At 39.6% G+C, this 13,025-nt stretch overlaps 3 protein-coding genes across 4 annotated transcripts; all 3 read left to right on the top strand.

Annotated features, from left to right (window-relative positions):
- Positions 1 to 183: 183 nt before the first annotated feature.
- On the top strand, positions 184 to 6,758 carry LOC127791122 (UMP-CMP kinase). Of its 2 annotated transcripts, none has more exons than XM_052320915.1 (9): positions 184 to 317; positions 850 to 903; positions 2,314 to 2,374; positions 4,740 to 4,857; positions 4,947 to 5,103; positions 5,352 to 5,432; positions 5,525 to 5,632; positions 6,092 to 6,157; positions 6,410 to 6,758. In XM_052320915.1, the coding sequence occupies exons 1-9, from the start codon at positions 252 to 254 to the stop codon at positions 6,425 to 6,427; spliced, it is 729 nt and encodes a 242-aa protein (XP_052176875.1). In that variant the 5' UTR covers positions 184 to 251; the 3' UTR covers positions 6,428 to 6,758. The 2 variants fall into 2 exon arrangements, with proteins under 2 accessions (XP_052176875.1, XP_052176869.1); XM_052320909.1 differs by having other exon boundaries at positions 187 to 317; positions 844 to 903.
- LOC127791106 (pentatricopeptide repeat-containing protein At4g25270, chloroplastic) lies at positions 6,620 to 8,729 on the top strand. The gene is made up of 2 exons (XM_052320885.1): positions 6,620 to 6,767; positions 6,840 to 8,729. Exon 2 carries the CDS (start codon positions 6,987 to 6,989, stop codon positions 8,580 to 8,582), a length of 1,596 nt encoding a protein of 531 aa, XP_052176845.1. The 5' UTR covers positions 6,620 to 6,767; positions 6,840 to 6,986; the 3' UTR covers positions 8,583 to 8,729.
- Positions 8,730 to 11,599: 2,870 nt separating this feature from the next.
- On the top strand, positions 11,600 to 12,477 carry LOC127791145 (21 kDa protein-like). The gene has a single exon (XM_052320954.1). It carries the CDS (start codon positions 11,667 to 11,669, stop codon positions 12,240 to 12,242), a length of 576 nt encoding a protein of 191 aa, XP_052176914.1. The 5' UTR covers positions 11,600 to 11,666; the 3' UTR covers positions 12,243 to 12,477.
- Positions 12,478 to 13,025: the final 548 nt, after the last annotated feature.

The following is a 13,025-nucleotide window of genomic DNA, read 5'->3' as shown; positions in this document are numbered from 1 at the left end:
ATATTTTATTTAAATATATATATATATTTTTCTAAAGTTCCAAAGAAGAAAGGATAAGGCAGATAAAAAAATTTGATGGGCTGCAGAAAAAAAAATTTTGATGGGCCGTGGCCCACGGGCACGGACCCTGTTTCGGCTTTTCCCGATGCGGACAGTGGACAGACTGTTCATATATTCCACATGGCACCGAAGGCGTCGACGGTAAGTCCAGGTGAAACGAATTATTCAGCAAACAAGCGAGAGGCAGAGAAATGTGGAGGCGCGTGGCTCAGTTGTCGTCACTGGTACCGTCGTCCAAAGCATTTCTTCGTAACCAGGTACAGATCCGATGTTCGCTTAAACTGAGCATGCGATCCAGATAATTCTTTTTCATACGATTTCATAAACCGATCGTTGTTCGTTTAAACGACTAATGTCCGGTGGTTTGCTGAGTATGTAGCTAGGAAAAGAACGAAAACTGAGATTTGATGTGTAAACTGTTCATTTCTGGCTGCCCGAGGTTTTCTCGGCGGAGCCTAGTGTTAAATTCGATATGCTAGTTGCTCTAGGATAGGGAAATGTTACATCACGCCTTGGATACTTAATTGCATATGGCCGTTGCTGATCCGCTACAGTAGGCTTTTGATTACAGTATGAGAAAAAATTGCAGCAAAAAAATGAAAAAAAGAAAGTGATCCATTTAAACATGATGTATCTACCCTGACATGTATGAGTGGTTTGCTACAGGCCTTGGTAATTCAGTCTGTTCTATTTTGTTACTTTGATTATTATTTAACTGCTTTACATCCAAATTTGTGTTGAAACTCCCTAACACGCCTCTTGTGTGATTGATTTTGTTATAAGCCACAGCCACCCTATGGATTGCAGACATGCGGAGCATTCAGCACTGAAATACTTAAGCCGGTATATAACTTCATTCTATAAGTGTATTTATGGTTGAAATTATCATAATCAATTCATAGGTATTTACTTTCCCTAGTAATAAAATCTATTTCCAAGAACCTCTGAATCTAATATTATTGAAGAACTTGTTATGAACAGACAAGTAAAGACTGTAGGGAAAACAGAACTGATTCAATCACTGAGAACATACCTTCATGGCCGAAAGCTTACACAAACATACACACAGAAATTATAAATCGCAAACAGAAGAAAAGAATAAAAGGAGAGGCCAAGGTTTTACCGTGGTTCACCCCAAAATAGGGTTATGTCCACGTTGACCTCCGGTGAGAAGAGCTCACTACACTATTTATGAAGAACGGAGATTACACCCTCAAACACTCACAAACACTCTCTGTACATCAATGGTTCTCTACCAAAATGCCCCAATTATCACAAATACAGATTAGAGGCTAATCCTATAGAACCAGAGAACAAGAAGGAAAACTATACAGAGCATTTACAGAACATATGAAGGAACCCCAAAACCCTAGCCCGAAGACGACAACCTCTCCCTTTCTCCTTCTTGCTTCTTCTTCACTCGTTTGACACTCCATATCCCGAGGAGAGAGCTAAATAGCAATTCTTGATGGCTGGGATGGAGTCTCATAAAACTTGGATGAGTGGTTGAGATCAGATCGTGCAACACAATCGCTTATTCCAATAGAAAGGTAATCGGGTGCCTCATGGACAGAGCGGATGGTTGCCGCGTGTGACCATCTTGCAGGTGCCACATGGCAGCCTGCGGTTGCCGCATGTGGCCGTCCTATCCGCTAGACCACTCGACACCGTTTGGTGCTTCAATTAAAATTACATTAGAACTAATGCATTCTCTGTGGTGAATGTATTTGTTTCTGCAATAATGCCTGCACTAGTATGTCTTTGTGTCCATAAGCCAAAACATCCTTACTCAACAATTGAGGTTGGCAACAAAAAGTTATTGTTTTGCTTAATTTCAGATTACTTTGTAGTCTGACCAACTTCTTCCCATTAGAATCCTGTTACTTGTCATTATCGTTTGTTCATGTTCATTTCATTCGCACAGAATTGCTTTCTTCATTGTCTTTCATGTTAACTCTGTGAACATCCTTACTTTTTCTCCAACTGTCATGTCCTGATAACCTTTTCTCATACGTCTGTTGGCCTGGATAAAACATTAACAATCATTAGTCTCATTATAGATGTGTTACTTTGTAATATGTGATTTTTTTTATCTGTAGACCTGTACCTAGAGTTTTACTCAGCGTTGCTATCCCTAGTGGTCTATACTAATATCTCATGTGAAGGCTAGTATGAGGAGTTTCTATTGATCCATTTCCAATTATTATGTCACAGGGGTTATTTATATAATGTTGTTACCTTACTTGGATGTAGGCAAAAGATGGAGTTCCTACCACTACCAGAGAGAAACTCCCATTCATAACTTTTGTCTTAGGTAATCAACAATGCATTCTTGTATATTCTTGTTGTTTTTATACTGCCTAGATGATCAACTTAAGTTATGGTATGCTAGGTTTTTTCTTCTACTTGTATAAAAGCAGGTTAAAGACACAAATCTGTTTAAATACATGGGTGAAAGTTCAATTTAATTTCAGTGGTTATGTGAAGGTTTCAAATCTCTCTGTTGCTTGATATTCTAAGATCTGATCACTAGTACGTGTATGTTGATGTTTTCTTTATTATTGCAGAACAAGTAGTATCTCATATGTCAATGCATTTCATTTTTTGCACCACCATTTGCAATTACTCAAACTAGCATCGGCATTAACAGGTCGGTTTAACTTGAGTAGGATTTGATTTGTTGTGTTTTCTCCATGCATTATTTAAGGCTAGAGAAGTTTTATAACATCCTGTTGATACAGAAAACATTTGCACTACTGTTTTGCCCTGCTTAATTTACTTGCTCAAAGAGATTCAAGGCGTAAGTTATCCCACTTTCTGACAGTATTCCTTCTCGCAAAGTAATCATACCCATGTGAGATCTCAGGGCTTAATCATGGGTATAAGGCAAACCATATGGCATGGCGGCTGGAAAGAAAGGCAACCTCACCTTCTCATAGACAGTGTCAGTGAGAGCAATTTGAGTATCCTCCATTGAGCTTTTGTAGATAGAATCTTCAATGAGTGGAAACAAGCACCCAACATAATAAAGGTGCTTGTTGAGTAAGGCTGGGCTTTGAGCCCAAGCCACGTGTACGTACAGGTTGGTGCTTGAGCTACAGTTGTTGGCGCCCAACCCCTTCAGGCACGCCAACTTAGGGTTATTACCAAGTGAGTTGCTCTTACACTTAAGCCACCCTTTTAATGTTCATTCATTTAACTCAAACCCAGCAAGAATTTTCTTAGAATTAATTCATTTAAATCATCCAGGATTGACCTAATGTCTATTGGCATTTATTTATCTGGCGTTCAGACTTAAATACATTTCCAGTTAATAAATCTTAAATATTGTGGCCTAATTCCATTCAAATATTACTCAACATCAAATACAAAGTACTTCATTTCCCAACATTTATACTAAGCAACAAACCACAATTTCAAACTCAAGAATACTCATTGAACATAAATCTTACCAAAGGAAATCCATCAACATCTGTATCAAGAAATAAAGAATGCAAAGAAATCTCAAAATGTAAGAAGTCCACTATTGAACTAATAATGGTGTCTCCACTTCTCAAGTATAACGATGTAATTAATTGTATGTAGATGATGGCTACTGGCAGATTTTGACTACTGGCTCTTTTGGTTTGTGTGCCATGAACACTTCTTTCCAGCTTGTTTCTCACACTAGTTAACTCATCCTTGTTCTTTATGCTGCATATGCAAATATTTTCTAACCATAGGTAACGTACTTGAGGATTGCAAGTTAGTCTTCACTATTATGACAACAACAACAATTACAAGCCTTAATTCTACTAGAAGGTGTCGGCTACATGAACTCTAGGCCTCAATGGTTTCTTTGTAGCCTATTATTCAATTCATTTATAGCTTGATTCATCTCAACAAATCTCTATGCCAAACCTGTGGTCAGCTAAACAATTTCTTGTTAACATTTGAGTAATACTTGTGGCCACTTTGAAGGGGAAAGGTGCAAGGTTAAACTTTAGGTTGGCATATGTTTGTATATTCTTTGTTCTTTTTTACTTGTTGACAAATAAGAACATCATCCCATTGCATAAATACCAAGGGGTAGGGCCCATGGAGAACACGGGAATGAAATTGAAGCCTATATGGGCCTCAGCATAACATCTACTCAATCAGCTACAAAAACCCAAAAATCAATCCAAAGATGGTTCTTTACTATCTATAAAAAGGAGAAGAATGTACTTTCAAATCTAAAATGGTTCCTTGCAGACACAAAAGGGTCAATGATTTCATTTCCCCTCAATGATCCTCATCAAATGGTGTGGGAACATGAATCATGCCTTTGTTCTCTTTCAATTCTTTTCCAATATTGTGACTCATGGATCTTAAAGTCTTGACACTTTCTTAGTATGTGACTAGTGTTCCATCGTTCAGGCAATTGATTTGAAGCCCAGAAAAAATGAGTCATGGATAATAAATGGCCATTGTAGTCAGTCATGTGAAGGTGATAGAAACTTCCAATCAGGGACACATTGACCTATTTCCTTGAGTAAATTCTTTATCTTTCTATTGCCTCTTTCCTTTTTCATCAATAATGCTGAAAGATCTCCTTTAATGATCCACGTGGATGCTTCTGGTGGGATATTTACCCTTAAAACACATCTAAAATAGTGAGTATGAATATGATGCACATCCGTGATGCCTTGTGGTTTCAGGAGGCCCTGGTAGTGGAAAAGGTACACAGTGTTTAAAGATAGTTGAGACCTTTGGATTCAGTCACTTGAGTGCGGGAGATTTGTTACGGAAGGAAATATCATCCAATAGTGAGAATGGGTAAGAGTGCTAAATTCTATGTCAAGGATCTTTTATTCATGGTGCCATCAGACTAATGCCCTCTATCCATCATTGAATTCAAACTGCAGTGCCAAGATTCTTGAGACAATCAAGGAAGGAAAAATTGTTCCTTCAGAAGTGACTGTCAAATTGATCCAGAGGGCAATTGAATCAAATAACAACGATAGGTTTCTCATTGATGGGTTCCCAAGAAGTGAAGAGAACCGTAGGGCGTATGAGCGCATTGTGAGTGTCTGTCTCTCATGATATTGCTTTACAGAAACCCTGTCTCTCAATCTCTCATGATATTGCCTTTGACACAATTATTGTCTTCGAGAAATCACTCATATATACAGAATCAATCATATATACACCCTCCCAGTGGATAAGTGAAAAACTGGAAGTAAATCACTCATGCACGACACTGTTACAAAAAATGGCTACAATAACTCCAGCACAAAAAGCTGCAACCAATAGCTTTATGCTGAATGCAGGTTGGAGCAGAACCAAACATTGTGCTTTTCTTTGATTGCCCTGAAGAAGAGATGGTGAAAAGAGTACTGAACCGTAATCAGGTTTTCTATTGTATAATATTGTATTTAAATTGTGTAGAAACTTTTTGATGTTTTCCTGTTCTTCCTTAAGTATGATTTCTTTATTAATTCAGGGCAGAGTTGATGATAATATTGATACAATCAAGAAACGGCTTGAAGTGTTTAATGCTTTAAGCCTTCCTGTTATCAACTACTATTCAAAGAAAGGAAAACTTCACAAGGTATTTATTCAAGTGGGTATTGATGATATGGAGGATTATCCTGTTGTTTTCAAACTGTTTAACCTGTGGTTCGAAAATTTACTGTGATCTTGAAATGAATATTATTTGGTTACTTATCCGTTTTTGTCTTCTGAGAGTGGGCTTTGATAGCAACACTAAGTTGATTTTTTGTGACTGTAATGTCATGGGTTCGATTTGTGGAAACTCAACCTCTTTACAAAAAAGTAAGGGGAAGGCTGTATACAAATACAACCTTTTGTTGATTTCCACAAACTGAGGAGTTTCGTGTATTGGGGATGCTCGGGTTTCCTTTTCTAATATATTATTTATTTGGCGAGTTCTATGAGTTGTAGTGAATTGCTCCATATGTCAGATTTGGTGGAGGCTTACTTATTCAGTTATCTAAACCTTATAAGAATATTAGAAATTTATTATAGTAATGGAAACCAATAACTGCAGATCCGCGCTGTAGGAACAGAAGATGAGATATTTGAACGAGTCCACCCAATTTTTACCCGGATGGAGGTATGTTAATATTTATGGTGCTGCATCTATTTTCTTAATGCTCTCAGCAACCATTATTATCTTCTCATTCACAAATTTCTTCCATCAATACTTTCATCAACAATACCAATGAACAAGTGGGATATAGTGCAGTTTTCATTTTATGCTTCTGATTCTATTGGATATATTTGTCTCTCTGATTGACCCAACAATTCTTGCTTTCGTCCTTCTTCATACGACGTGTTAATTTACTCCTAGTTTGGTAAACTGCAGGTGATGAAACGTAAGTAAGCTGAATGAACTCAAGAACAGTACACACATTCAGAGATCTGAGCGTTTGGCTGGCTAACCCCGTTTACCCTCTCTGCAATGAATACTACTGTTCTTTTTTCCTCTTTCTTTTGGGCTTTCTCCCTTTCCACTCACGGAAGGCCATATGCAAGCTCAGAAGCGAAGCAGTTAATAGTGTACACGTGTAATCTAGTTCTCTAACAACAAAGGTTCCATGGTGCACATTTATAGCCAATTCTGATAAGAATTTTACCTACAGCCCATCTACTTCGGCTGACCAGGAAGAACGGTCCCCGTATTATCATTAATATTCATATGACATTTCTTATAACCATTGTGGGTAAGTTTCTTCTGAACGGTTACGCAACTAGTATTTGGAACACCTGCCTCAAGTCACTCAAATTCCATGCAGCATGCTGAGAGGAATTTGGTTTTTCTAATCTCCCCCTCGTTCCCTAGCGCCTGGAAATTGTACTCGACTTCTATTGGCGTTGAAAATCTCATTCGGACTGTCCAGAACGTAATGTGGTGAAATGCGTTCCTCGTTTCTTCGACATTAATGGACATGAAATCTACGAACTTCGGCGCCGTCTCATCCTGCGTTCTCTTTTCTTCCATACAGAGCAATGGCAAAACAAAGAGCCAGAAACAACAGAACCAGAACCAGAAACACAAACACAATCGCAATGGCCAGAGCAGGAAAAGGAAACTCTCGTTCCCAAAATCATCTCCAACTCCACTCCTAATCAACCAGAAGCCTCAACCCCGGACGAAACTCCAAGCGCTCAACACCTTGGTCGACGAACTAGAAGCAGCAGTAGAGAACGGAATAAAGCTCGACGCCCAAACCTTCTCTTCACTCCTAGAGACATGCTTCAGGCTACAGGCCGCCGACCACGGTTTCCGGGTTCACCGCCTTTTACCGGAGAAGCTTCTGCGCAAGAACGCCGGCCTTTCCTCCAAACTGCTGAGACTGTATGCGTCCGGCGGACACATGGAGGAAGCCCACCAGTTGTTCGATCGAATGCCTAAGAGAAATGCATCTGCTTTTCCTTGGAACTCACTTATATCGGGGTATGCTGAACTGGGTTTATACGAGGATGCCATGGCGCTTTACTTCCAAATGGTGGAAGAAGGGGTTGAACCGGACGGTTTCACCTTCCCCCGCGTGCTGAAAGCTTGCAGTGGAATTGGGTCGATTCGGGTCGGTGAGGAAGTTCATCGGCAAGTCGTTCGCTGTGGCTTTTGGGGCGATGGCTTCGTGCTCAATGCTCTTGTTGACATGTACGCCAAATGTGGCGACATTGTGAAGGCCCGCAGGGTGTTCGACAAAATAGCTTCTCGGGACGTGGTTTCGTGGAATTCGATGCTTACTGGTTACAGTTGCCATGGGCTTTCGGCGGAAGCGATGGATATCTTTCGCCAGATGATACAAAATGGATGCGAACCAGACACAATTAGCATATCCACTGTTCTTACTTGCGTATCATCGTCTTTGCTACTCGGAACCCAAGTTCATGGTTGGATGCTTCGGCGAGGACTTGAATGGAATCTGTCAGTTGCCAATTCTTTGATCGTTTTGTACTCTAATCACGACAAGTTGGATCACGCACGTTGGTTGTTCGACGAAATGCCTGAAAGGGATGTTGTATCTTGGAATTCGATAATTTCAGCCCATTGCAAAGACCCAGAAGCCCTAAATTACTTCAGCCGGATGGAAAGTGTTGGAGCTTTGCCAGACAGCATCACATTCGTGTGTCTGCTTTCGGCTTGTGCCCAATCGGGTTTGTTGAAGGAAGGAGAGAGGCTGTTTTCTCTTATGAGAGAGAGATATGGAATTAGTCCGATCATGGAGCACTACGCTTGCATGGTGAATCTTTATGGAAGAGCTGGGTTAATCAGTGAGGCTTATGAAATTGTGGAGAAGAAGATGGAATTTGAGGGTGGTCCAACAGTTTGGGGAGCATTGCTGTATGCTTGCTGCCTTCACGGCAATGTGGATGTTGGGGAGGTGGCTGCCCAAAGACTGTTTGAGTTGGAGCCGGACAATGAGCATAATTTTAAGCTTCTGATGAAGGTCTATGCCTGCGCAGGAAGGTTGGAGGACGTGGAGAGAGTGAGGATGATGATGGTGGAAAGAGGGTTGGACTCGTAGACTGGTTTGCTTTTCCAAGGTTTTGTGCTCCATGTCAAAGCATTCATTATTTTCTTTTAAGGGTTAAGACTAGTGATTAAGAAGTTATAATTGTCTCTTTTATATTAGAGTTGAATTTCTTTGGATGAGTTCACAAAGATTTCTATATACTTATTAATGTGTGATTAGACTAGTACATATTCTTAATATATTTTGTTGGTACATATTTAAAAACAATCATTAATAATTCTTATCAATAGAAAAAGAAAAATAATTCCATTATTTGTTAGTCATAGCACTTTTAAATATGCAAATATTATCACCATATATTAGATCAAACCGATTCGTTAGTTTGAACTAGTCTGGTTTGTTTATATTGTTAATTTAGTTAGTGTGTGTGAGTCACCGTTACGCCACTTATTTTTCAATATACTATCCTTACAAATACTTAAATTTATATAAAATTCAACAACAGTGGGCTTCCAAATTTCAAATTGGGCTTCTTCATTAAATTTGCCAACCCCACCAATATAAGATGGTTGGAAAAGGTCCGAATTGACGGCTAATTAAATTAAAGAGGGCCGAATGAATTAAATAGAACAACCTTAGCTGCCAACTGCCACGTGCCATGCAATGCAAGATCTCAACTACCACAGTACCACCCCATTAATTAATGAATAATCTCCTTCCATTATTGTCATTTGTTGAAAAATTTGCAAAAGATTATGGGACGCCGACTTTCCAGAACATTCTTATTAACTTAATCCTAGTAGAAGCCTAACACATTTTGTTTTGTTTTTAGATAATATATATTTTATTTTTAATTTAAAAATAAATTTTAATTTCTATAAGTGACCCTTAAATTCATGTTCATGAGAATAAGTAATATTATGTTTTGAGTAATGCTATAGATAAATAGCATTACTTATTATGTTTTGATGCTCAAAATTAAGATAGAGATTTTGAAATCCTTAAATTCTAAGTTTAAATTCTGTTGTATGCAGCATTCTTTCTAATTTGATACTGTTTTTTAATTTAATTTATAAGTAATATAAAGTAATTATTCATAATTCAATAAGTTTAACTTCATTGATTATATTACCTTTAATAATTGGTTTATTTATTTATTTATTTTGTGTTCTTAAGACAGAGAGTAAAATTACCCATAATAATTTATTTGTACTTGAATAATTTAAAATATACGTTGATGAGGCCACATGGCGAAGGGGCCATATGGGTCCCAAAGTTGTACAAACCCAAGTTGGCTTATTTTTCCCTAGCTAAAAGGAAACGTATAGATTGGTGCTTGGTGGCGAGCCCACAACCTCAATTATATTGCATTTTATATTGTGGGCTAGTGGGCTGATTGACACAAAGCTGCCTAATTAATGGAATGGTGACCCATGCCCCTAAACAAAGGAAAATATTTAGTGGAGTTGGGTTTCTACTTATTTAATCTTTTGGTCATCTTTTCTACCCATTTTTTCATATTTTTATGGCCTTATTGGCTTATATTTTGACTCTGTCACAGGACAAGTTAGGTAAAAACTTTGGGACCCAATACAAAATCACACAATGGGAAACCAAAATTTGTAGTGTGAACTCAACACACAATCGCCCCATTGATTTGAGTGACCGGAATCAAGACGAAAACAAAAAGCTTCTTTAATTGGATAAAAGCTTTTGCTTAGTAATTGTAGGGATCGACACAAAATCAAATAATGTAAACCCATAAAAATAAACATTTTTTTTTATAAAAATAAATATGTATAGATAAAAAATTATACAAAATATTGCTGGACATACTCAGAAAAGTCAGGTGAGAATAGAATCACAGAGGCCAGAGGCCTGCAAATCAAAATGTTTAAAACTAAAGATACATAAAAGTCTGTATATAGGAGCTCTAAACAAAACCTAAATTATCGATGCCCCATTAGGCTTGAAGAACCTCCTGGAAGTGCCATAATGATTCCTCACATCACAACTGAAAAATAAACAACTTTATTATGGTTAACACTGAGTGACTAGAGATCATTTGGATTTGGCAAATGATGCAACTTTACGAGTGTTTTGGTGAGAAGGTAAAATTTTTTTTAGAGACTCTCACATATTATTGTTTTATGTACGTGAGAGAAATTAATTACGATACACAATAACATATTAGGTAAGAGACATAATACATGATGTCTATAAGAAATCACTCTACAAGAGAATAAAATTCTCATATACTGCGATTATCATAACTCGAACTTATATCTTTAAATATAATTTATTACTTAAAGAACCAATGGTACCACACCCGTTGGACAACTTTACAAGAGCTGTATGGATGTATACACGATGCAAGTGAAGTATATGGCCAGAGCAGTGTGGGTCCACTGCACAGGCATATTAATAACCCAAGTGGCAAATATCTAGCCTGTCCACTAGCCACTAGGACAAGGACCCATAAAAGATAGGATGGGATAAGCACACACTGAATGATTCCCGACACTATCTACGCTTCAAAGCCAGTGTTTCTTCCTTTGTTTTTCCCGTGGCCATATACAGGTAAAGTTAGTTGATAACTAAAGAAAAGATGAAGTGAAAACACTCCAAAGATGACTTGGAACAAAAGGGAACAGTTGAAAGGCACTAGGAGGAGCTCAAGTTTAAAGAAGTGGTAGCAAAAGAGACCTAGAATTGATAATATATTATGGGATTGATAATATAATTATAAGATAGGATAAATGTGTTGAAGCGTAAAGAGTATCGATCAATCGTACGGACAATCCGACGTCGGCCGCGTGCACAGCAGCGACTCTTGTCGGCAGCATGGGCATCGTTTCCCCAAACGTCAAAGATTTCTCATTTATTTATCTAATGCGTCCGATTTTCTTCCGAAAGAAACCCTAAATTCATTGCTTGATTGGTGCATCTTCTCGCTCGACATTTTCCCATTTGCCAAACCGCATGGGCCCCCGAAGAGAAAACGAGAGTTGCGGCGCTGCTCTACCACGACAAGCCAGCCTTCCAAGGCGTCTATAAATTGCAACAACTCTTACTCTCTCTTCATTCACACACTCAACTTTCTTCAATTCAACCCTCCTCAGCCTCTCCAAACAAATGGCAAAGGCCCACCTCTGGTTCCTCCCACTGGTCCTCTCTGTCCTATACGGCGCCGGAGCGGCGGAGGTCTCGACGAGCTACATCCGGGCGTCGTGCAAGGCCACGGAGTTTCCCTCGGTCTGTGTCGAGTCCCTCTCCGGTTACGCCGCCACGATCCAGCAAAACCCTAAGCAGCTCTGCGAGACGGCCCTGGCGGTGAGCCTGGCGCGGGCGGAGGCGATGCGAGCATTCGTGACGAAAATGAAGAAATTAAAGGGGCTGAAACCTAGAGAGAACGAGGCGATCGAGGACTGCTTGGACGAGATCGGAGACAGCGTCGACCGGATCGGGAAATCGATGAGGGAGATAAAGGCGATGGGGAAGGGGAAGGGGAAGGAGTTCCTGTGGCACGTGAGCAACGTGCAGACGTGGGTGAGCGCGGCGCTGACCGACGAGAACACGTGCCTAGACGGGTTCGCCGGCCGGGCGATGAACCAGAGAATAAAGGCCTCCGTTAGAGCGAGGGTGAACGACGTTGCGCAGGTCACCAGCAATGCTCTGGCTTTGGTGAATCAGTTTGCTTCCAACCATTAGGAGGCCATCCATGGACGATGGATTTGAGAATATTTTGCGGTTTCAGTTTCAGGGATGGATGGATGGATGTATTGTGTTGGCTGTGACTGACAGTGACTCTTTGAGTGTGGGGGTGTGGGATATGTGTGTAATAAATAGGAACGTTTGTGAGTATTTTTACATGTCTTAAGTAAGAAGGTGCAAAACTTGGAATGGAAGCACAAAATCTGATGAGGGAATATTTATAGGGGGACAATTTTACTGTGCTACCCCTAGAGGTTACTATTAACTTGGAGCCATGTGTGCTAGTAAAGGCCAATGGGCGATCGCCACGTGTCAAGACTTAGGAACTCCGCTTATCTTTATAATCCTTATTATGATTTTGAACTGGAAAGAGATAAAGAGGAAGATTAAGTCAACCAATGATATCTTTAAATATCTCAAGAATTATCTCTATTAGGGAAGATTATCTTTTCTCCCCATGGAAAGGGGATCGACACCTCTTCTTTTGAAATATATCTTATCTCCTAAGGGAAAGGCTAACGGACATCTATAAATAGAGGACAACCTCTACAGGTATGGGATCTGATCGGACTCCTAAGGGACTCTTTGATTATCCTTCATTACTGTTATTATACTCCTCAAAAACCCTATGAACTGACTTGAGCGTCGGAGGGATCACGGGGAGCAAGTCCCCACCCTTTTTGCAGGTACTTGGTTCAAGACAGAAGAAGGTGATCGGCTCCGCATCATCAATTGGCGCCCACCGTGGGGCCTTCGTCTTTTCCTTCTGTTTTCCAAGTA

This window comes from Diospyros lotus, chromosome 1, assembly GCF_014633365.1.
Source record: "Diospyros lotus cultivar Yz01 chromosome 1, ASM1463336v1, whole genome shotgun sequence".
In the NCBI taxonomy this organism is placed as follows: domain Eukaryota; kingdom Viridiplantae; phylum Streptophyta; class Magnoliopsida; order Ericales; family Ebenaceae; genus Diospyros; species Diospyros lotus.
This window is presented reverse-complemented; position numbering and strand designations above follow the sequence as displayed.

Coding starts and splice junctions, on each gene's coding strand:
- LOC127791122 (XM_052320909.1), top strand. CDS start 252: ATGTGGAGGCGCGTGGCTCAGTTGTCGTCACTGGTACCGTCGTCCAAA. Junction 318..843: donor AAGCATTTCTTCGTAACCAG/GTACAGATCCGA, acceptor TTTTGTTATAAG/CCACAGCCACCCTATGGATT. Junction 5,104..5,351: donor GTAGGGCGTATGAGCGCATT/GTGAGTGTCTGT, acceptor TGCTGAATGCAG/GTTGGAGCAGAACCAAACAT.
- LOC127791106 (XM_052320885.1), top strand. CDS start 6,987: ATGGACATGAAATCTACGAACTTCGGCGCCGTCTCATCCTGCGTTCTC.
- LOC127791145 (XM_052320954.1), top strand. CDS start 11,667: ATGGCAAAGGCCCACCTCTGGTTCCTCCCACTGGTCCTCTCTGTCCTA.